This window comes from Triturus cristatus, chromosome 7 (genome assembly GCF_964204655.1).
Source record: "Triturus cristatus chromosome 7, aTriCri1.1, whole genome shotgun sequence".
NCBI lineage: Eukaryota > Metazoa > Chordata > Amphibia > Caudata > Salamandridae > Triturus > Triturus cristatus.
The window spans coordinates 1,140,785,317-1,140,807,127 of NC_140590.1; the positions used below are offsets into that span (position 1 = coordinate 1,140,785,317).

The 21,811-nt window shown below is 45.5% G+C and overlaps 1 protein-coding gene across 2 annotated transcripts in view; it reads left to right on the forward strand.

The window, feature by feature from the left end:
- NSD1 (nuclear receptor binding SET domain protein 1) overlaps positions 1-21,811 on the forward strand; it is a 1,235,760-nt gene that overhangs the window by 365,306 nt on the left and 848,643 nt on the right. For both annotated transcript variants that reach the window (XM_085618316.1, XM_085618317.1), the window contains exon 5: positions 4,488-6,717. In XM_085618316.1, coding sequence (XP_085474442.1) covers positions 4,488-6,717 — 2,230 coding nt within the window. The remainder of the gene's footprint in view (positions 1-4,487; positions 6,718-21,811) is intronic.

A 21,811-nucleotide genomic window follows, 5' to 3' on the forward strand; every position in this document is an offset into this window, starting at 1 on the left:
CCCCCCCCCCCCCAAGGGGCCACTCCCCAGTAAATTCTCCATGATGGTCCAGTGGGCCGTTTAAAAAAAAAAAAAAAAATTATGCCAAATCTGACCCACCCGGGGGGCAGACAAAGCCAAAATTATTATCCCCCTAAGGGGAGCGACCCTTGCCTAAGGGGCCGCTCCCCCAAACATCAAAACAAACTCACGTTTATAGAAGGATAAAAAATCCCTGGGTCTAGTGGCCATTCCTGCTGCACTAATGCACAAAAGAGGCATCGGGGAAAAGGAAAACCCTTCCCCTGCCTTCCTTGGTTAAAATAACCGGATCGGCATCCCACGGGGGCAGCGCTAGCGCTTCCCCCGTGGTTGGGTGGGTGTCATGACGAGCTGGACTCGTCATGAGCACACGCCCACTGTGTGCCATGGCGAGTCTAGCTCGTCATGAGCAACTAAGGGGTTAATAGCCCTGAATTTATAATGGGATTAACCAGATCTCTTTTACCACAATGCAGAAAAAAGTAGATTCTTCTCCCAGATTTAACGGGACAACCTTCACTTTTTCAAAGATTATCTTTGCATCCCAACACTTGAGTACTTACAGGCTCTTGTTTTAGAGAGGGGGTCAGGTAAGTATGCTCAGTTTTGAGTGGTTGATTTGTGTAAAAAAAAAAAAAGTGCCAGGGCCCAACTCATTGGTCAGGAAGCCACGGGGGCTTACATCACCCACCGCCCATACTAGGTTTTCTAAACTCCGGTTCTGGTGCTTCCCACTAAACATCACACTGATACAAGTGTTCCATTTTGGACTATTCTAGGCACATCAGCTCCCAAGGACGGACTAGACATGCTAGTTCATTTTGGATTTTATGTATATGGAACTGTGAAACACTTTGATGTTCTTAAAGACAGTGCCGCTATGTGGTGGACTGGCTGAATTAAGTGCAGTTGTTTATAAATAGGAGCTGTGCGTAGCACCTGCAAACACTTGCACAAATTAATTAGCTACATTTTTTATTACATTTTGAAGAATGTGTTCCTTTTCAGTTGGGTCCTCTTCTTTTGTTACATAATATAGCAAATAGAATTTAAGAATGTTAGGATTCAAATCTGTTTCCCCCCCCCTTCATTTTGTTATAAGTTTACATACTTTCGCCTACAACTAAAGGCCAGCAAGGAATTAAAAACCTGCCCAAGGCAACCACATCCTGTCCGTCCCTAATCCCAGCAATTCCCGACCCAACAACTCTACCAATTTACAGCTGTCTTCCCCTTCGAGGCTTATATTCTGTTTAGTGGACATTGATGTTTTACAGGCTTCATTTGAATTCCTTCTTTTATTCCTCTTCACGGTCACCGGCAGTCGTAATCCTAAATTCCCCAAGATGACATGGGCATGTGAATTGCTTGAATTCTATGAAGAGTTATTTTAAGAATAGAACCCTGTTTGTCTCATAGTCGTTTAGCTTTCTAGTTATTGTATTTGTGATTTTCTCCATTGTGAACACCTCCATAAGTCTGAAGAGCCATTCCCTCAGGTTTGTGGTCTGTCTTTACCCTAAGGTGCGGTTATTGCTTTCCCTGCGGCACAGAGTACCAACAACAAATGCTTACCACATACATGGTGAGTGGAGGAGAAATGTTTGTTTAGCAGGCCTAATATGGCTGGATGCCTTGGTATGCTTGTGTGAAACATCTCTTCAATCGCATCCAACATTGAGGACCAGTAAGCTTGAAGACGTGGGCAAAGCCATATCAAGTTTACAAGTGTGATGCGCTGCCTGCACTCCCTCCAGCATCTACTGGATCTGTTGTTATCCAATTCCAGAGTTTTACCGTGGTTTGGTACCAGTACGTATTTATTCGGTAAAAGTCTCCGTAGCTACCGCCGATTGCATGAAGATAGAAATGTATTTAAATGTCCCTTCTCATTCTGCCTCTATCAGGGGCGACTGAGTTTGGTTTCCTTCCTCTTTTGGTCTTGACACCTTCTCAACCTTCTCGCTGTTGCAGCACTTCACTAACTTTGGAGACCAGCTCTTTATTGATGTCCTTATTGATGACCCATTGTTCATACTTTGTCTTGGTCTGATAATCCAGGGGTCTGATCGTGGTATCATTTCCCAGTATCCATTTTGTGTGTAGATGAAGCGCTTTTTTCCAGGCAAAGTAAAATTGGTCATCAGATTTTCCAGACGTAATTCCCTCCATATCAAAGAACTCTCAAATTGTTTTATAGTTCGGGACTCACAGATTGGCAAATAAATAGTCTTTCATGGCCAGAGTAACATCAGGGTTCCCCAATATGAGATCATTGGCAAGAGGAAAGTAATTAGCTTCTACTTGGTTTCAACTCTTTCCCACATTTACATTGTGGCCTTAGTCGCCTCTACCCCAGATATGTGTCCTGAAGTCACCTGATCCACACGAAGCACCAATGCTTCCCCCGTTTAAGGGCATCCCATTCTATCATTTAGTGAAGGTAGGCAATCTGAAAGCAACACATAATGCATGGTCAGCCAAGACCGCACACCTTGGGGGCATGTGAATCTGATTCCTGGCGACGCTAAGCCTTTTTATAAGCATTAGGATAAAGAAAGACTGGGAAAAAACATGTTACGAACTTGTACCATGCAGTTTGCAAGCAGCTCTTTGAGAGTTTATAGGTCACTATGCTAGATTACGATTGTAATTTATGAACTGCACAGTAGCAAAAGAATCTCTGTGGCAAAAGCAGTAACCCACTGACCTATGCCCATAAAATATTGTTGTTTTTTTTTTTAAATGCATGGTACACGTCCTTTGCAGTAGGCACATTAATCCTCTGTGCTACATTGGATAAGTCAAAGCTTCCACTGGAAAAAAACTCCTCTCTCTCCAGAAGGTGCATTAATCACTGGCGTTATCTTGACACTTTTATTGTTGCTCGAAAACTGCTAATTATACAAGGACCTTTGCAGTGCTTTGAAAACTGCTCCCTGCGGACCCCCTGGGATTGTGTCACGTACCCCTGGGGGTCCGGGGACCACTGTTTAGGAAACACTGGTCTAAGACATAGATGCAGTTATGCCTCTAGACTCCGAGAAGGAGTTAAAAAGTTTTGTCAGTAGGGGTTGCTAGAGACTTGCAAAATGTTTTGTCGAATAGAGAGCTGTAGTCATCAAGCATAGTGGGATTTGTTTTGTCTTAAGCTTGGATCTGCCTGTTCTCACTCCGTCTATTTGAATAGGTCTCGGTAGATCTGTCTGCTCGTCCCTGAGCCTCTTTCTGGGCGATATCATTCACATATTCACCTGTTTTGTTAGGCTGAACTGGATTCGCTGTATACAATGTTTGATAAAAATTTGTGAAAGGCCTGTGCTATACTGGAATCTTCGATTCAGCTTGTTCGAATAATTGATCCTGCTATTTTCAATGCTTTCTAAATTTCTTTGTCTACTTTATTTCTGAAGTTGGTCTAGCTTGTTTGCGCAAACACTCTCCCCAACTTCTCTTCACACACACACACACGTAAAGATAAATGGACGGTGAGAGGATTGCACGCAAAAAAAAATGGACGATAGGTAGATTGATTCAGAGATTTTTCCTTCACCTGTGACTGGCGTTCCTAAGTTGATCGGCAGGATCATTCTAGGATCTTTGGCATCAACTCTTTGAACATTTTAGATGTTGCTGGCTATCCAACCCCAACAGCTTTAGAGACTTTCGTTAGTAATTTGTACATTCTTTTGGAACATTTTTCCTCATTTGTGACTATATAAAAACGAATCTAAAGTTTCAGATCTAAATACTGTTCATTATCTTACATCTACTGTTTCTAAAATAAGTAGTGGAAAAACAAATTTCCCACTAGTAAGTGGGTTGCTTGAAATCGTTTTTACCAGTACCTTTAAAATGGAATGCTGAAACAGCCCAGCCTAGTTGTTAAATGTAAAGAGCCTCTACGTTTGGGCATACAAGCTTGTATTGAGCAGCCAGTTCAAAATAATGTAATGAAGCTTACCTTTGCACTCGGAGGATCGCAATACTTACTAAGAGGATGTCTGTGCAAAGGGGTGACATTTTGGGATTCATATGAATATATGCTGTCAACAGTTACTGAACGAAATATCATCTTTTTAGATCCCATGTAGCGACCACCAAACCACTTTAATGTTCTTAGCCTAGATATTTGACTGTCATGTTTGTTTTTGTTTAACACTTGTGCTAGATTTTCAATATTTCATTTATTTTTCACTGGTATATCTTTTTGAGGTTCCAGGCTTTTCAACGTTTTACTTTGTGCAACATTCTCTGGTACTGGTAGTTCTGACAAAACAAAAAAGGTGTGGATTGAAAGCAGGTTTCGTATTTTAGAGTAGGGTGGGCCAGACTCATGATTTACTGTTAATCTGTAATTATTTAATAACCTTACAAATATTTCTGTTTACAGATTCTTTTGAGTTTACAAGTCTCTTTTTCCCATTCATACTTTTATAACGTGCCCTCTTTTGTTTTTTAACCAGGTTCCTAAAAAATATAAGGCTGCATGGCAGAGGAGTGTTGTGCTTGCGGAAGAATTGATTTCCAAAGATCCAGATAAACAAAACTATAGAATTGATCTCCTGAAAGGTAATCAGAACCATGAGATGCTGGAACCGTCTGAAAGGAACTCCTTAACCGATGCACTTACCCTGATGAATGGATGTCTAAGTCCTCCAGTGGGCATTTTCAAACATCCGGCTGAAGTAAAGTTAACCTGTCCCAAATCATCAAAAAAGATAAATTGTGGCAAGAGCGTTGAAGGAAAAGATGGTAGTGTTCAAGACCCTGCCATTGGGATGAGTTGTGTGCTGTCCACAGAAGTTGTTGAAATTGCACTGAGTGCGATCCACCCATTCTTTACTCAAAGCTCCACTGAGCATGCACTCTCTGGGACCGAAGTTCAGTTTTTTGAGAATCCATTCAGCTCCCATACAAGTGGAGTCCTGCCTGGCGTCTCGAAGAGAAAAAAAACAGCTGGGACAAGAAACCGAACTCGTTTGCCAACTGTTAAGAATCCTCACAGTAAAATGGACCAAAGTTTTGTGCCTAAAATATTGGAACATGAGGGGGCTTGTGATAATATACCCAAGTACACCAACAGTACCAGCAAGAAGAGAAAATGCGACAAGCCGCTCACACATGTTGTTAGCTCAGCACATTGCAGCATAGAAGCAACTGCTTTGCAAGTGCCTGCTTCTGAAGCGGAAGCATCAATTATAGCCTCAGAAGGGGCATCACAGGATGTTTCTAAATGCAAGCGACTTCCAATTCCTGATGGTTCTCCTCATCTAGCAAAGGATGATCCAGATCAAAAAAGACTTAAAGTAAAAGACTTAAAACAACCCAAGAGGCGATATGTTAGAAGCAAACGCAAAAATCAAGACGAAGCACAAGAGGGCGAAGGAAGTGTGTTTTCTGATACCAAAGGAGTGGCTCTTGGATCAAAAAACTTTTCTGCTGAGCATGGCACACTTACCCATCAGCTGCTCCTCAGCAACATGCATGAAAGATCACGAGATGCAGCTGAGATAGAAACTGCTGTGGTTAAGCATGTTCTCTCAGAGTTGAAAGAGTTATCATACAAATCGATAAAGGAAGAGACCTGTGATGGGTCAACCTCTAAACCCATGTTGCCCTTACTTTTTGCTTCTCCTGGCCAGAGTTCTGTAGCTTTAGAACCAGACTACAAATTTAGCACCTTATTAATGATGTTGAAGGACATACATGATAACAAAACAAAGGAGAAGCAGGTAATGACAGGACAGAACACTGCCTCCTGTACAAGCCCAGGAAGCACTTCGACTGTCAAACACTTCACGTTTTCTTCACCTGCATCAAGCAAAGAAGGCGAAGGTGGTCTCAGCCAGAGTACTAGTGATTCTTCCTTGATAGGTGGTATCAAGGAATCTACATCCCTTACTGATTCAGACACATGCGGACCCATGAATACCACAGATTCCAGTGGAATGGACCCAAATTACAGTACTTCTGGCATTCTTGCAGAATCTGTGCGGCTGCTGAAACAATTTTCTAGCTTATGTACAGAGGCAGATCTTATTAAAGCAGTTGGCAGACCTTTGAAATCAGAAAGCAATGACCACCGAGCCATTAGCACACCAGAACCCACATCGGACATTTACAGGCATGGAACTGACCCAGTAAATGATAATCATAACTATGCGATGAGAATACCTAGAGTGACAGTTTCCCCTGGGTTACAAAAGTGCGTGGTCAATCATGAATTTCCACGTTTTGCTAGTAATGCTGTGGAGGAATCCCATGTAAAGACACCGAGTCAGCACATCACCCCTAAAAAAGAGAGGGACCTAGAGCTGGACTCTGAGCTGAGCTGTGAAGGCTCTGGGGGTGACGAATTTAATGAGTTAAATCCTGTCACCCCCAAAAGGCAATATAAACGTAGGAACCAAAGCAGTGCTCAAGTCACCAAGCGGAACTATAGAGTTAGGAAAGGTTTGCAGTCTAAGAGTGCCTTTGGTGGAATAAATAGAGGCCCTTCTCTCAAGGGACGTGCAGTACCTAGGCCTCCCACACTCGCTAAGAACCTTGAAGAACAGGGAACTGGTTCACCGTGTTCTGGTCTCATGAATGGGGCAGAGAAGCAATTGAATGAATCAGACCAGTCAAATGGAGCTATACATGTGAAAAGTGAGCCTGTTAGTTCTCCTGAAGAATTAGAGCTCTTGGCACAAGGTAAGGCAACTGTATATCTTGATTTCTGGCCCCTAAATGTAGTTAATGGTTTTGTTTACCAAGTGCTTTACATATTCATAATTAGTTATTCATGAAATAGGTCTATTAGAAACAAGTTGGATCTGACTTAATGTACAAGAATTGTCATTGGTAGGGTGGTTGTGCAAGTTGATTTGGTCAAATGAGTATATGTTCTACTTTGAAAATAAGAAACTGAAGAGATTGTTCGGAAGAGGGTTGCTTCTATAACAACCATTTTGTTGGGCTATTGTCCTGTTTCACTGTTTGAAAGGACTTTTGCTTGTAAAAATAATTACTTTACAGTTACATTAAAAGTTTTCCATGTTCCATCACTCCTTTGTACACTATTATGTTATGGAATATAACATATTTATTAGCAATCTATTTTAACGTTCATTAATTGCCATGGCATGTACATTCATGAAGGACCTTCTGCAAAGGAGCTAAAATGAGCAAAAAGAGACTGAGCTTGTTATTTTTTGTGTGTTGTGACCTGTTCTCCTTCGAAACAGCGGGTTTGCAGCATGAATTGTTTCTGTATTCAATTCCTGTCCATTATTCTGCTATCTAGTAATTGGGTTTGAAAATTACCCTTCTTTTTTCTTGGGGGGGGGGGGGGGTTGGGGGAGGAGAGTCAACCAATCGGCCGGCATAGTCCTCCCCATATGAGCTCCCATCCCCCCCCACACACACACTTTTTGCCAGACTACTGATGCACTTTTGACATGATGTGCCCTGGGTCCCTGCCAATCAGTTTCCCAGGGCCTGTGTTCTTCTTCCAAAACTGCACCCAAACCCAATTGGCATCTCTGGCCACAGGTCAGTCTTTGGTAAATGGTACACAGGGCACTGTGACCAAGGAAGACCGTTAATGGCTGCAGCACTTATTGTGTCACCCTTAGAGGCCCTGTACCTTTACACACACACACACACCCTGCCATTGCTTGCTGCGTGTTTTGGTGCAAAACAAAGTGAAGAGCCGACATGGTACACATCCCTGTGTGCCCTACCTACAACCCACTGCCCTGGCATAGGTTACCCACCCCTCTAGTTGGTTGCACTATAACAGTGGTGATGGTACATGTGCGTGAGCCCTGTACCCCTACAGTGTGTAAGTCAATTCTTAGACATTGTAAGTGTAGTGCTGCTATTAAGAGTATATGGTGCTGGGAGTTTGTCACTACAAACTCCACAGTACTATAATGGCTGCACTGAAAACTGAGCAGTTTGGTATCAAACCTCTTAGCACATTAAACCCACACTGATGCCAGTGTGGGTTTTAATGAAAAATGCACTCAGAGGGCATCTTAGAGAAAAATGCCCAGCCTCTGGTGTGTTCCCTGACTGGTACACACCAGCCTGCCACCACGAGACACGTTTCTGGATCCCTAGGGTGGGAGCCTTCGCTCCCTGAACCCATAAACAAAGCCTTTCCTGGGCAGAGTTGTTCACACCTCCCCCAGGCCAGGAAGAGCCATCTGTGGCAGGGGAGCTTCAAAGGCCTTGCAGCCTTTGTAATGCGACCCCCAGCCTCTCCTGCTATCCGGAGCAGGCACCCTTCCTGTCTCCCCTCCTTTTCGGCGGGAAGACTGGTGGAAAAAATTAGCCAGCCCAGAAGGTGTGCCCACCTCTGCTAACCCCATCCCTCAGGCCCTCAGTGCCCGCTGTCTTGCAGATGGCAGGCACTCCCAAATCAGGATTCAGGATTGTACTCGCTCCCCCCACTTGGGGTGAGCACACCCAGGGTGTAGTCACCCTAAGGTCAGTAGCCCATTAGCTACCGACCTCGAGACCCCTAAAACGCACCTTAAATACAGTATTTAGGGGGCAGCCCTGAACCAAGAAGGCAGATTCCTGCAACCTAAGTAGAAAAAGGACAAAAGACGCCCAGCAGAGGAGACTGCAGAGAAAAACTGACTTGGCCCCTGCCTTACTGGCCCATCTGCAGGGACCCTGTGCCAAACAATTGTCTTGTCCTGAAGCTAGCGACCTCCAGAACCCCTGGGAGTGCTGACTGCCTTCAACAAAGAACGGATCTCTTGTGAACAGCAAGTCAGATGAAACACCAAAGAAAGACTCCGAACCTACTGAGGATAAACAAACCAGACGCCTGGAACCACCACTTCACCCGTCACCTACGGCCCGAGTTCGAGGTCCCCCAGCGCTCCAGAGTCCGAGTCCACTGCGGGTTGACCCCTCCAGGACTCCACGACGTTGCCTGCAGCCTCTGCAGGGAGACCCCCCTCCCCCCCAACCACGAGTGGCCCAGTAAGGTGAAATCTGACCTTAAAAGACACCTCTGCATCCAGCCGCCCAGCACCCTGGAGAAGAGAACCGGAGGTGCACCTACATCCCCTAACCCTCCAACTTACCTGCCAAGCTGTTGGTTCTTTCTGGAATTCTCCTGGACCGAGCCTGCAAGCTGAATACCAAAACAGAAAATTCCCATTGAAAACAGGGCACCCTGTGCTGCTGCGGATGTACTTTTTGTGCTAAACAGGATCCACTTTTGACCTGAGCCTAACACCAGAGGCCCTCTATCCCCCATTGGATAACATTGGGCCTCAGTACTCTGTACCCGGTTGCCCTAGTGCCGCTGAGGTTGTAACAAGAGTGCATCCTTAACTCTGGTGGCCCCCTGAGTCTACCCCAGAACCTCAACTCCCACTACCGAATGCTTACCCTAAAACTGATAACACGATCATTGACTGTTTTTCATGGAAATGTTTCCAAGTGTAGAGTTTGAAAAACTATAGAAATTCATTAAAATTGTACTACTTAGTCTTTATTTACCTTTTTACAGGAAATGACCCAGTGTAGTGTCCAGGTATACTACACTGAGTAAGAAAATTAATCTCAAATGTAATTTACCTGGTATTTTACTGAAAAGCCCATTCAAGTCTATGTACTGTATTTACAAAGCATTGCATTTCTCTGCAACGATACTGTAAGTCAAAAAGTGCATTTACCATTGCAATCCACGCTGTATTTCAACTGTATATTTACTGCAAAGTACTTATCACTTACCTGTGCCAGGCTTGCTTGGTTCTAAGAAATAAAATCACTAAAAGAATACTTTTATACAAAAACAATTGGTCTGAAGTTCAGTCTTTGAGTGTGTGAATTAATTTACTGACTTAGTGTATACAAAAAATGCCTTACTGCTCGACTACACTACCACAAATAGAGAGTAAGTTGCTATCTAACTTTACCTCTGCCTACCTTTGGGGTTCCACTGGACTCTGTGCACACTATACCTCACTTTGATATAGTGGATATAGAGCCAGGTTCCTACAAACGTCCATAGCTCTGATCCTGAGATCGTCGAAAGAGAGGTAGCCCGAAACCTGGATCAAAGCGGGAAAAGTCAGTAAGGCAACAGGCGTCAAAAAGAAAAGGCAAAGCTCTAAAAAAAAAAAAAAAAAACATTCCAGGAGAGAGATTTGTTTTTATTTAGCCTCTGTCCGTGTATGTCTGAGAATGTATAATCAGTGGTGAAAGTAGTCCCAAATCAGAAAGTGAAGGAAAATACCCGAATTTACCCCAACTGCCACAACAATTGGGCCCAGAAAAAGAGATACAAAGTCTGTAACTTGTGTCGTCCTATCGACCAGAAGTCGAAGGATGTGTGATAATTTCCTTACCAGACCCTCAACGTAAGAGGAAAAACAGGTGGACATACTACTTCATGACCCAATCATAGCAAGTGTCCCCTAAGGAAATGGGGCTGTCGGATAGCAGGGATAGCAAGTGTTTGATAGCAAAGATATGACATTGAAATATTTGAAAAATGAAGTGCCACTAAAGATTTTGAAAGAAACCCCGAAACAATCCTCAATTTCATTCAGTAGTTAAAAGGACAATTAAACCAAAGGAGCTGCACAGGTCAAAGTCAAAAGGAGACATGGCAGGACTTGGAAGCTGACACCCCATACGGGGGCCTTGACTCTATGCCAGAACAGTACAGTAAGAGAGGAAAGGCTGTTATACAGAAAGGCAAAACCATTTCTAATATATACTTAAAATCTTCCCTTGATACTGCTGACACAACCAGCAGATATATGTGCGTAGAGGGACAACCCCAAAACTGTGCATGGCTCAGGTTATCAGGCATGGAAGTGCAGGGCTCAGTCATTAACATGCCCTTCACGGAGGAGAGCCTGTATGGAACGGCTGTGAAAGAGTCATTGCAATAGATGAAGAAGTGCAATGACGACACCTGTTATTCAGAGGTTATTTCAAGAGTGGTGCTCCACGCAGCAGGAGACAAGGGGGGGGGGGAAGAGCAAGTTTCCAGCCAATGCAACCACAGAGCTAGAACGTTCAGTGAGTAGATACACAAGACTTGAGTCCATGGTGGTAACACCCTGTGCAGGCACAGTATTCCTTTGGAGGCAGAACGAAAAAGGAAATGCCAGATCACTAAAAGGTCAGGTAGACCCAGCAAATGACTGAAAGGGAAATCCCTTATATTATAACACCAGTAGGGGAGAGGCTGGGATGATTCCTACAAATGTGAAGGGAGATAAATTGTTAAACACTATAGATCATGGTTATTGCCTAGACTGCACATTTACCCCTTAACATCAGATCAAAATGAAGTGCTTGGAAGAATTTAGACTTACAACAGGCAATTCTGATGGATACATCTGCCAGTGGATTCCTCACCTTGTGAATATCCCCTGCGCCAGCAACATACGGAAACTTTTGTAGCAGTCCACGCCGACGAGGTCGAAGACGACGTCACAGAGACACGGCTCCGCACGCGACTCCGCTGACGTCACCGGCTCCATAAGAACACCTCGTCGGCGTGATGACGTCCGTTCCCTTTTTTCCGCGCCGTCGACGCCAACGGATTTCGGGAATCGTTGATAGTAGCTTTTCTGATACTTTTTGTATTCTTCTGGTTTTCTTCTGTTTCTCTTTGAGAAGATGTCGACAAGGAACTCTGGTTTTAAGCCCTGTCTGGAATGTGGCAAGCACATGTCGATTACAGACCCACATGAAGACTGTGTTTGGTGTGTCTCATCCGACCACGATGTGGATGGTTGTTCTTGTTGCCGCAAGATGAGCTCCAAAGCTCTAAAAGAAAGGGAGGCGAAGCTTTTCATCACCAGGATGAAGAAAGAGAAGAGAGGAAGGAGGATGTCCAGGTCGAGGTCGGCGTCTAAATAGACTTGGGGCATGATTCATCTCCGGCTCCGGCCCCCGTTGAGGATCTTCCAGTCCCGGGTGAGCCTGTGACGCCGCTACTTCCACCGTCGGCAGGCCCGAGTCCAGTGATGCCTGCCCAGTACCCTGCATTCCCTGGACCGGGTCAGGACCCCTCGCATTATCTAAATGCGATGTATGGGGTGTTTTCGAGGGTCATGTATACCACTGGTGCACCTGCGGGTCCGATTGGTCCGATGGCTTTTAACTTGGGAGTGCCGCAGGTCTATCCTCAAGCTCCATTCATGCCGTTCTTTCAAGCGGCGCCGTCTTGGCATCTACCGGCGCTGAGGACGTCGACGCCTCTTTCCTCTTCACCGGCGCCGGCTCGACCTCGTTTGACGCCGGCTGCTCCAGCGGATCCACGTTCGACGCCGCGGCCGGCGCCGTCTGATTCGAACACGGCGCCGCCGACGCCGCTGGTGCGGATTCGATCCAGAAGGGAGGCGCAGAGAGTGGTGGATGAAAGGAGGTATCTTTTGCAGGAAGCTGAAGAGGGAGAGTTGGTTGACTCTGATGAAGTGTTTGAGGAGCTAAAGGAAGGAAGTGGGCTGGATTTGTCTCCTGAGTGGGAAATCACTCCACCATCAGATGAGCCCTCAAAGGATGCAGCGCCGTATCATGCGGTCATTAGGAAGGCTGCGGAGTTGTTAGACCTCCAGTTACCAACCACGGAGTTCAGGTCTAATATTCTTACTGAGGTGCTGCATTCGCCTACTGCAGTCTCGGAGCCTTTGTTGCCCTTTAATGAGGCCATTATCGACCCCGTATTAGAGGTATGGCGTAAACCTTTTTCAGCTCCCGCGGTCTCTAGGACAGTCGCAAGGAGGTATAGGTCGGCTCCAGGGGATCCTGAGTTTTTAACATTGCACCCATCGCCTGAGAGCCTGGTGGTTCAGGCTGCTTGTTCGGGAATATCCAAGGGTGCCTTACCTCAGGTTCCAGTGGACAGAGAGGCCAACAAGATGGACCAGTCGGCCAAAAAGGTCTTTTCTTCAGCTAGCATGGCCCTAAAGTCAACAAACGCGACTTGTCTGTTGGGGCGCTATATCCATGCGCTTATGGACTCAGCGAAAAAATTGGCGCCAAAGTTGTCGGAGGAGGATAGGGCCGGCTTCAATGAAGTTTTGACTGATGCTCAGGCGGCTGCACGACAAGTAATTCAAAGTGGACTGGACACAGCAGACTCAGTTGTGGGGTCTTCTGTTGCCACCAGGAGGGGTGCATGGCTAAAGTCCTCCGAATTCTCCCAAGATGTGCAGTCGGCTTTGTTGGACCTACCATTTGATGGGTCTGGTTTGTTCGGCAAGAAGGCGGATGCCGCTCTCTAACGCTTCAAGGAGAGCAAGGCTACGGCAAGGTCGTTGGGTCTTCAATCCCAGCCAAGGGGATCTTTCAAGAAGTATAGAGGCTTCGGAAGGGCGACTTTTCGCTCTTACAGACAGACCCAGCAACAGCAGCAACAACAACAGCAAGGCTCTTTGTCCAAGGGTTACAGAGGAAGAATCAGGGGTCGCTCACGTGGCCGTCAACTCTCCTCCTCTTCCTCTTCAGCCCCTCCCACCACCGCAAAACAGCCCTAGATCCGACATTCTGGATCTTGCTGGTCCTGTGGGGGGCCAGCTTACCCATTTTCTACAAGATTGGGAATCTGTAACTACAGATCTCTGGGTTCTGGATCTTGTAGAAAATGGGTATGCCCTTCCCTTTCGGGAATTCCCTCCAAATTACCCTCCTTGTCAAGGTGCTTGCTCGGAGGACCACCGTCTTCTCCTGCAGGAGGTAGTCCTGAAGTTGTTTCAGAAGGGTGCGATAGAGGTGGTTCCAGAGCAGGAGAGGGGTCAGGGATGCTACTCTCTGTATTTCCTGATTCCGAAAAAGGACGCAGATTGCGTTCGATGTTGGACCTCAGGATCTTGAATTTTTATCTGAAGCAAGAGAAGGTGAAGATGCTCACCCTTGCGCAGGTTCTTCAAGCGCTGAATCAGGAGGACTGGATGGTGTCCATCGACTTGCAGGATGCGTATTTTCACATCCCCATCCTGAAGTCGCACAGGAAGTATCTCCGGTTTACGGTAGGATCGCAACATTATCAGTTTGCGGTCCTTCCGTTTGGTCTTACTACTGCACCCCGAGTCTTCACAAAGGTGATGGCAGTGGTGGCAGCTCATCTCAGAAGGTCGGGGATTGCCGTTTTCCCCTATCTGGACGACTGGCTGATCAAAGCGGAGTCGCCGGAGAAGGTGCTTCATCATCTGCAGGATACAACTCAGCTATTGTTCAAATTGGGTTTCTCGATAAACGTGCCCAAATCTCACCTGGTGCCCTCTCAGCGCAACCTGTTCATAGGTGCGGTACTGGACACTACTGTGTGTCGAGCATTCCCTCCTCCTCAAAGGATTCTCGACATACAGGAAATGATTCCTTTATTTTGCAATGGAGCGGTCGTTCCAGTCCTGAAGGTCCTTTGCCTGCTCGGTCTGTTTGCTTCCTGCATCCTGTTGGTCAACCATGCACGCTGGCACATGAGGGCGCTCCAGTGGTGCCTCCGCAAGCAGTGGTATCAGCACAAAGGAGATCTCAGGGAGTCTGTGAGGATCTCCAGAGAAGCTGCAGCAGATCTATCTTGGTGGAGCGTGGAGGGCAATCTGTCCCAAGGAAAGCCCTTCCATCTACCTCCATCGGTGGCCACGGTGATAACGGATGAATCCACCTTAGGGTGGGGTGCTCATCTGGGGGATCTGGAAATCAAGGGTCTTTGGTCTCCAGAGGAAAGGTTGCTTCACATCAACCTTCTGGAGTTACGGGCGATACGTTTGGCGCTCAAGGCCTTCCTCCCTTCCCTTCGCGGTCAGTCTGTTCAAGTCCTGACGGACAACACTACCGCGATGTGGTATATAAACAAACAGGGAGGAGTGGGGTCTCTTTGTCTCTGAAGAGAGGCCCTGCGTCTATGGTCCTGGGCTCAGGACCATCAGATTTGTCTGATGGCGAATCATCTGGCCGGGGTTCTGAACGTACGTGCAGACAGTCTGTCGGCAGTTCTCCGCCGACCACGAGTGGAGGCTTCATCCGGAGGTAGTTCGTCACGTCTTTCGGATGTGGGGAACTCCTCGGGTGGACCTGTTCGCCACTCACGAGAATGCTCACTGCCCGTCATTCTGCAGTCTCCAGTATCCGATGCAGGGAGCGTTGGGGGACGCGTTTCAGTTGAGTTGGGGCTCACGACTCCTTTACGCGTTTCCTCCCATACCCTTGATTCCTCGGGTTCTGAGGAAGATTCGCCAAGATCGAGGCCAAGTTATATTGATCGCCCCGGATAGGCCAAGAAGGGTGTGGTACACAGATCTTCTCCACCTCTCCTCGTGCCCTCTTCTCCGTCTCCCTCTGAGGGCAGACCTCCTCTCGCAGTCGGAGGGGCAGGTTCTTCACCCCCACCTCAAGAGCTTACACCTTCATGCCTGGAGAGTGAACGGGGCAACCTGAGTTCTTTTTCTCTCCCACCGGATGTGGTAGATGTAATTTTGTCTGCCAGACGTCATTCCACCAAATCCATATATTCCTATAGGTGGTCTAAATTTGTACTTTGGTGCGGAGAGAAGTCCATTGACCCTTTGAAGGCTCGTCTATCTAACATCCTTCAGTTTGCCCTTTCTCTTGCTCAGCAAGGCTTTGCTGTGGCTACTGTTAGGGGTTATTTATCGGCTTTCCTTTGTTTGCCGGATCAGCCGTCGTTATTTAAATCACCTATTGTTCTTCGTTTTCTCAAGGGTCTCACAAACAGGTTTCCTCCTACTCCCTTTATTGTGCCTCAATGGGACTTAAACCTTGTATTAACTTATCTTATGGGTTCTCCCTTCGAACCCTTACACAAGTGTCCCTTGAGACTGTTGTCCTTTAAGACGGTTTTCCTCATTGCAATCACCTCGGCAAGGAGGGTAAGTGAGCTTCAAGCTCTAAGTTCAAAACCCCCATTCTTGACCATTCATGCTGAAAGAATGGTACTCAGGACCAGGGCTGCGTTTTTGCCTAAGGTGGTAACTCCCTTCCATCTGGGGCAATCCATTACCCTTCCTTCCTTCTATCCTCCCCCTCACCCTTCTAAGGAGGAGGAGAGACTTCACCGCTTGGACCCTAAGAGGGCGGTGAGCTTCTACCTGGACAGGACAAAAGACTACAGGATTGATGACCAGCTCTTTGTGGGCTTTGCTGGCTGCAGGAAAGGTCGAGCGGTGCACAAGCGCACCCTTTCCAGGTGGATTGTCTTGTGCATTAAGATCTGCTACTCCCTGGCGGGTAAGGAACATCCAGAGGGTTTGAGAGCTCATTCCACTAGGGCAAAGTCTTCCACACTTTGTCTAGGGGGGTTCCTGTGGAGGACCTTTGTAGGGCGGCAACTTGGGCCTCCCTCCACACTTTCGCAAAACATTATTGCTTAGACACCGAAGTGAGGAGGGACGGACACCTTGCTCGTTCCGTCCTTCAGGACTTTCTGGTGTAGAAGGGTGGACACCCTCCTCCGGGAGCGGGACTGCTGTGGTAATCTATTCACAAGGTGAGGAATCCACTGGCAGATGTATCCATCAGAAGAACAAGTTACTTACCTTCGGTAACGCTTTTTCTGGTGGATACAGTATCTGCCTGTGGATTCCTCACTGACCCACCCGCCTCCCCGTTGTCCATCCTTCTGTACCTATAGTTCTGCTGGTGTTACAAAATGTATTTATATCTCTCAAGGGCATTGTGTTATTTCTTTTGCCTTTCTGCTTATTCTCCACACTGTGTGTGTGTTGATCTGCATATATATATATATTGCTGTCAGTCCGTCCGTGTGCCTCGAAGGCACGGAAAAAAGGGGCGGAACTGACGTCATCACGCCGACGAGGTCTTCTTATGGAGCCGGTGACGTCAGCGGAGTCACGTGTGGAGCCGTGTCTCTGTGACGTCGTCTTCGACCTCATCGGCGTGGACTGCTACAAAAGTTTCCGAATGTTGCTGGCGCAGGGGATATTCTCAAGGTGAGGAATCCACAGGCAGATACTGTATCCACCAGAAAAAGCGTTACCGAAGGGAAGTAACTTGTTCTTCAGAACCTCTTGCAAAAAAAGGCAATCAAGGAGGTGCCAAGAGAGGAACACAACAAGGGATTTTACTGGCTTTACTTCCGAATTCAAGAGCAAGATCTGACAATAATACCCATAATAGGCTTGAGATTCCTAAATACTTTTATCAGGACACAGATTTTAGATGACCGCCCTGCAGGAAGTCATTCTATTATCAAAGAAGTTGGACTACTTGGCGACCATAGACCTCAAAGACCCCCTACTTTCACATCTCGAAGAGCAATCAGAAAAGTTACCTCAGGTTTGTGGCAGGCAGTTATTAGTTAGAAGTTCTACCATTTGGAAAAAGCCTGCACCAAAGGTGTTCCCATAGTGCCTTGCAGTAGTGGCATTGTACTTTAGAAGTCAGGGGATACATGTATACCCCTACCTATATAATTGGTTAGTAAAGGTGAACTTTCAAGGTCCGTGCTAGAACAGTATATAACAAGTATTGGAAATGGTTGGTGCTTGCACGGTATAAAATAAGTAATGGAAATGATGCACAAACTTAAGATTTTCAGTGAACATGTAGAAATCCTGCCTCCCTCCCCATGAAGAAAAGGTCTCGAACAGGGCAAGGGCATATTCTTTCCAAAAGAGAGAGTTGACACTGATGCATAAAGTTTGCCTCTAGCAGAAGGACCAGAGAGAATGGTGATGGAAGTTACTAGGTATGATGCTTCATCGTCCCCTTAATTCTATTTGCCAGACTTGGGATCTATTTTTGAGTAGCTGTTTAGCCAGTGGTCTCACCTGAAGGGGGATTGGGAGGATCTAATTGTTAAAACAAAATTGACCAGGCAGATACTATGGAAGTCAGTGAAAAACATGGCCCTAGATAGATCTTTCAAAGAACCATACGCCACAGTGACCATTACCATGAAGGAATTCCACACAGGTTGGGGTGCACGCATCACAAACTTGAAAATCATGGGTCAATGGAATTCATGTGAGGCAGTAAAATGCATAAATGTATTGGAACTGAAGTCTGTCTTCTTAGCACTGAACAATGTTTTACCTTTATAAACAGGGTGGCACCAAGTCATATGTTCTGTCCAGGTTAGCACAAGTCATCTGCGGATGGGCAATCCAAATACATCCTACAGGGATAGCAATATATTTGCCAGGACTACAAAATGTAGCATTGAACAGATTGAGAAGGCTAGAAACGGATCCTATTTGAGTGGAAACTAAATCAAAAGGTGGTAGACACAATCTTCAAAGCCAGGGAACACCACAAATAGATCAGTTAGCCACACATGCAAACACAAAATACCAAAGCTTTTCAGGGAAAGTTTTGTCAATAGAATGGACAGTGACATAGTCATACACCTTTCCACTGATTCCCCCGATACGGGTGGTGGTAAACAAGTGCAAGCCAAAAACATGATGGTGATACTAATCACACCACAGTGGCCCAGGCAAACATGGTTTTCAAATCTTGTTGCTGTGGCAGAAGGTGGGATGATTAGCAACCCTAGTATTTCAGTACCGGTTAACACTACTGGAAGGACAGTGGTGTTACCAAGAGCCAGCTAGCCTTGGTGTTGCAGCATTCCTCCTGAAAACTTTGTTTTTGGCTCCCTGGGACCCCCAGACAGGTGCATGGAAGTATTAAGGGAGGCGAAGAGATCAACAATGTGCAAATGCTATGCGTCCAAGTGGACCAGGCTCATTCACTGGTGTAGGAAGGAAAACCTTCAACATAATCTGACCGGGACACCACAACCACTGTCCGATACATTATGCAATTGCTAGATGTAAAGCATGCTTACATATCCATTGATACACTTATCCGATATAGTGCATACACAAGAGGAAGCTCAGAGAAAAACGTACTGCCACGCCTGTCATTAAAAGATTCGTGGAGGAGATTAAGAGAATTGTATCACCAAGGTCTTCACCCACACCAGTGTGGAACCTCAGCCTGGTTCTAACACAACTTCTAAAATAACCCTTTGAACCAGTGCACAAAACAGGACCCTAATTTCTGACCATGAAAACTCCATTCTTAGATGTGATCACATCCTTGTACAGGTTGAGCAAACTGCAAACTCCAACTTTCCAGTATCCATGCATGCAGATAAGCAAGGATAGACTAGTTGTGAGAACTAACCTCCTCTGCATCCCAAAGATAGTATCACATTTTCATGTAAATCAATCAGTATAACCACTGACCTATTTTTACGAACCAAAACACAGGCAGAAAGAACATTACATACACTAGACATGAAGAAAACTGTAATGTACAACTCGGAGGAAACAAAACCTTTAAGAAAAGGGATACATTTTTGTTTTATATGCACTGGGGAATAGAAGTCTACAGGTGTAAAAAATTGTTTTCTACAATTTAAAGAACCTAGCTACTTTAAGCGGACTAGATTCAAGACAATTTTGGCAGCTTATAAAATTTGGAGGGCATTAGGGAAGAAAATAGGTATTGGTAGGATACATTATTATACACAGTTATATAAGAACCCCAATTTTCCGGAAACTTTTTCCGATAGAGTTATGGCAGATTGGGGGCGACTGGGAATCCAAAAGGTTGGAGACATTATGGGGGTAAAGGGAATTTTTACTTTTGCGGAAATCCAGGCTTCATATGGGGTGGATAAAATGCACTTCTTTAAATATCTACAGATCCGTAGTTTTTTAAAGGAGAAGACAGGTGGGGTGATTGGGTTCTCCCCAATAAAAATTATGGATACACTAAAAAAGGGTCAAGAATGTACTATTAAGAAAATATATTCTGATCTGGCTTTATTAAAGGCTGATGATGTTGAAAAACATGGTAAAAAATGGGGAGATAAACTTGGTATAAAACAGGAGGTTTTTGAAAGGTCGCTAGAACTGGGACAAACTTTTCTTTGTTTAGCAGGATTACAGGCCCAACACTATAAAACTATTTTTTCATTATATTATACTCCTGCAAAAATCGCCCAATGGGGCGGGCAGGAGTGAATTACGTGCCCTAGATGCGAGTGTAATGAGGCAGATTTGATCCATATGATGTCAACCTGTCCCAATCTGATGAATTTAAAAGGAGAAATTGAGAATTTTTTTTATCCACTCTCTAAAAATTAAGCTACATCTTAACTCAGCAATAATCCTGTTGGGAATTGGGGAAGAAGATGCAGCATTAAGGACCTCAGAATATTTTATATTTCTATCTATGGCGGTCCTACGAATTTGCATCTGCACGGCGTGGTTAGATCCTAACCCACCAACCTTTCAGCAATGGATTTCCAGGCTTCTTTCAATTTTCAACCTCGAAAGAGGAATTTATGATCGGAAAGGGAAGAAGGGGAGGATATTAGGGGAACGTATGTGGGGTCCTGTACAGAAATGGAAGAAAGAGCTACAAGGTAGTACTGTACGAGCTAATTAGTTTTGTGATTTATAGCCTAAAGAAAAAGGAACGCATTTAGCTTTATTCTTTTTTGTAATGTACCTCTAAATCTATGCTGTATTGTGTTTCAGTCTTTTATTTTTTTTTTTCCCTCTAGGTTTCTTTTTCTTCTCATGTACCCAGTGTAAAATGAAATATATGATTAATTGCTGTGCTTTTTATGAAAAATAAAAAATATATTTAAAAAAAAGAAAAAAAAAAGAAAAGGGATACATTTTTGTTTTATATGCACTGGGGAATAGAAGTCTACAGGTGTAAAAAATGTGCCATTCCAAAATAAAAGGGTGCCACACTAGTGTACACAATGGGTTTTAATCAGCTTCTACACAGAGCTGCCCAATACCACGGGGTTGACTTACATACTGACTCTGTGGAAGAGGATTTCCTTATGGACATCTTTGATAACCCATAAAGGTCCACCTCTATTCTACCCATGCTAAAAGGAGTTACCAAGCATGCACCTGAGGTATTTAAAGATCCTGTCGGGGCTAGGGTTATTAACCCCAGGATCAAGTAAAATACAAGGCTGCCCCAGCAGACCCAGCATACATTAAGGGCCCCGTACCACTAGACTCACTTGTAGTCTCCAATGCCAGAAAGAGGGCCAACTCTCAAACATCAGGGGACGCTCCACCCCCAATAAAGAGTCCAAACTCTTAGAAACCTCTGGCAAAAGAACCGCTTCACAGGCGGCAGCTAACCTATGGCGTATCGCCAACACTCAAGCACTGTTAGCTAGGAATGATAGGGCACATTACGACCAACTTGAAACCCTATTGCAACACCTCCCGGACAAATATAAGGACAAAGCCAATCACCTTATACAAGAGGGGAAACTCATCACCAACACCTCCATTCGTTGCATGCTGGACGTGGCAGATACCGCCTCCAGAGCTGTTAACACAAGTGTTCTCCTGAGTAGACATGCCTGGCTACGCATTTCAGGTTTCAAACCCGAAGTACAAAGTTCCATCTTAAACCAACCATTCGATCAGGAACACTTATTTGGTCCTAATGTTGATTCATCCCTTGAAAAGATGAAGAAGGACACAGACACAGCTAAATCAATGGGAGCCTTGCAATCGCAAGCTCTCAGACGTTCCGTTCCTTTCGCCGTCCCTCTTACAAGGGCACCTCCAGAGGCTACTCCTCTGACAACCCCTCCACCTCGTATAAGACTCCCACCCATTCTACATTCACTAGAGGTTACCAGAGAGGAGGCTACAAAGGCAACAATAGCAAAGGTAGAGGCAAGGCCAACAACACCCGCTCTACCTCCACCGCTACCCAATGACTTTCCACTGTTCCTCCCGGTCCATTCCACTCCAGTGGGGGGAAGATTACAACA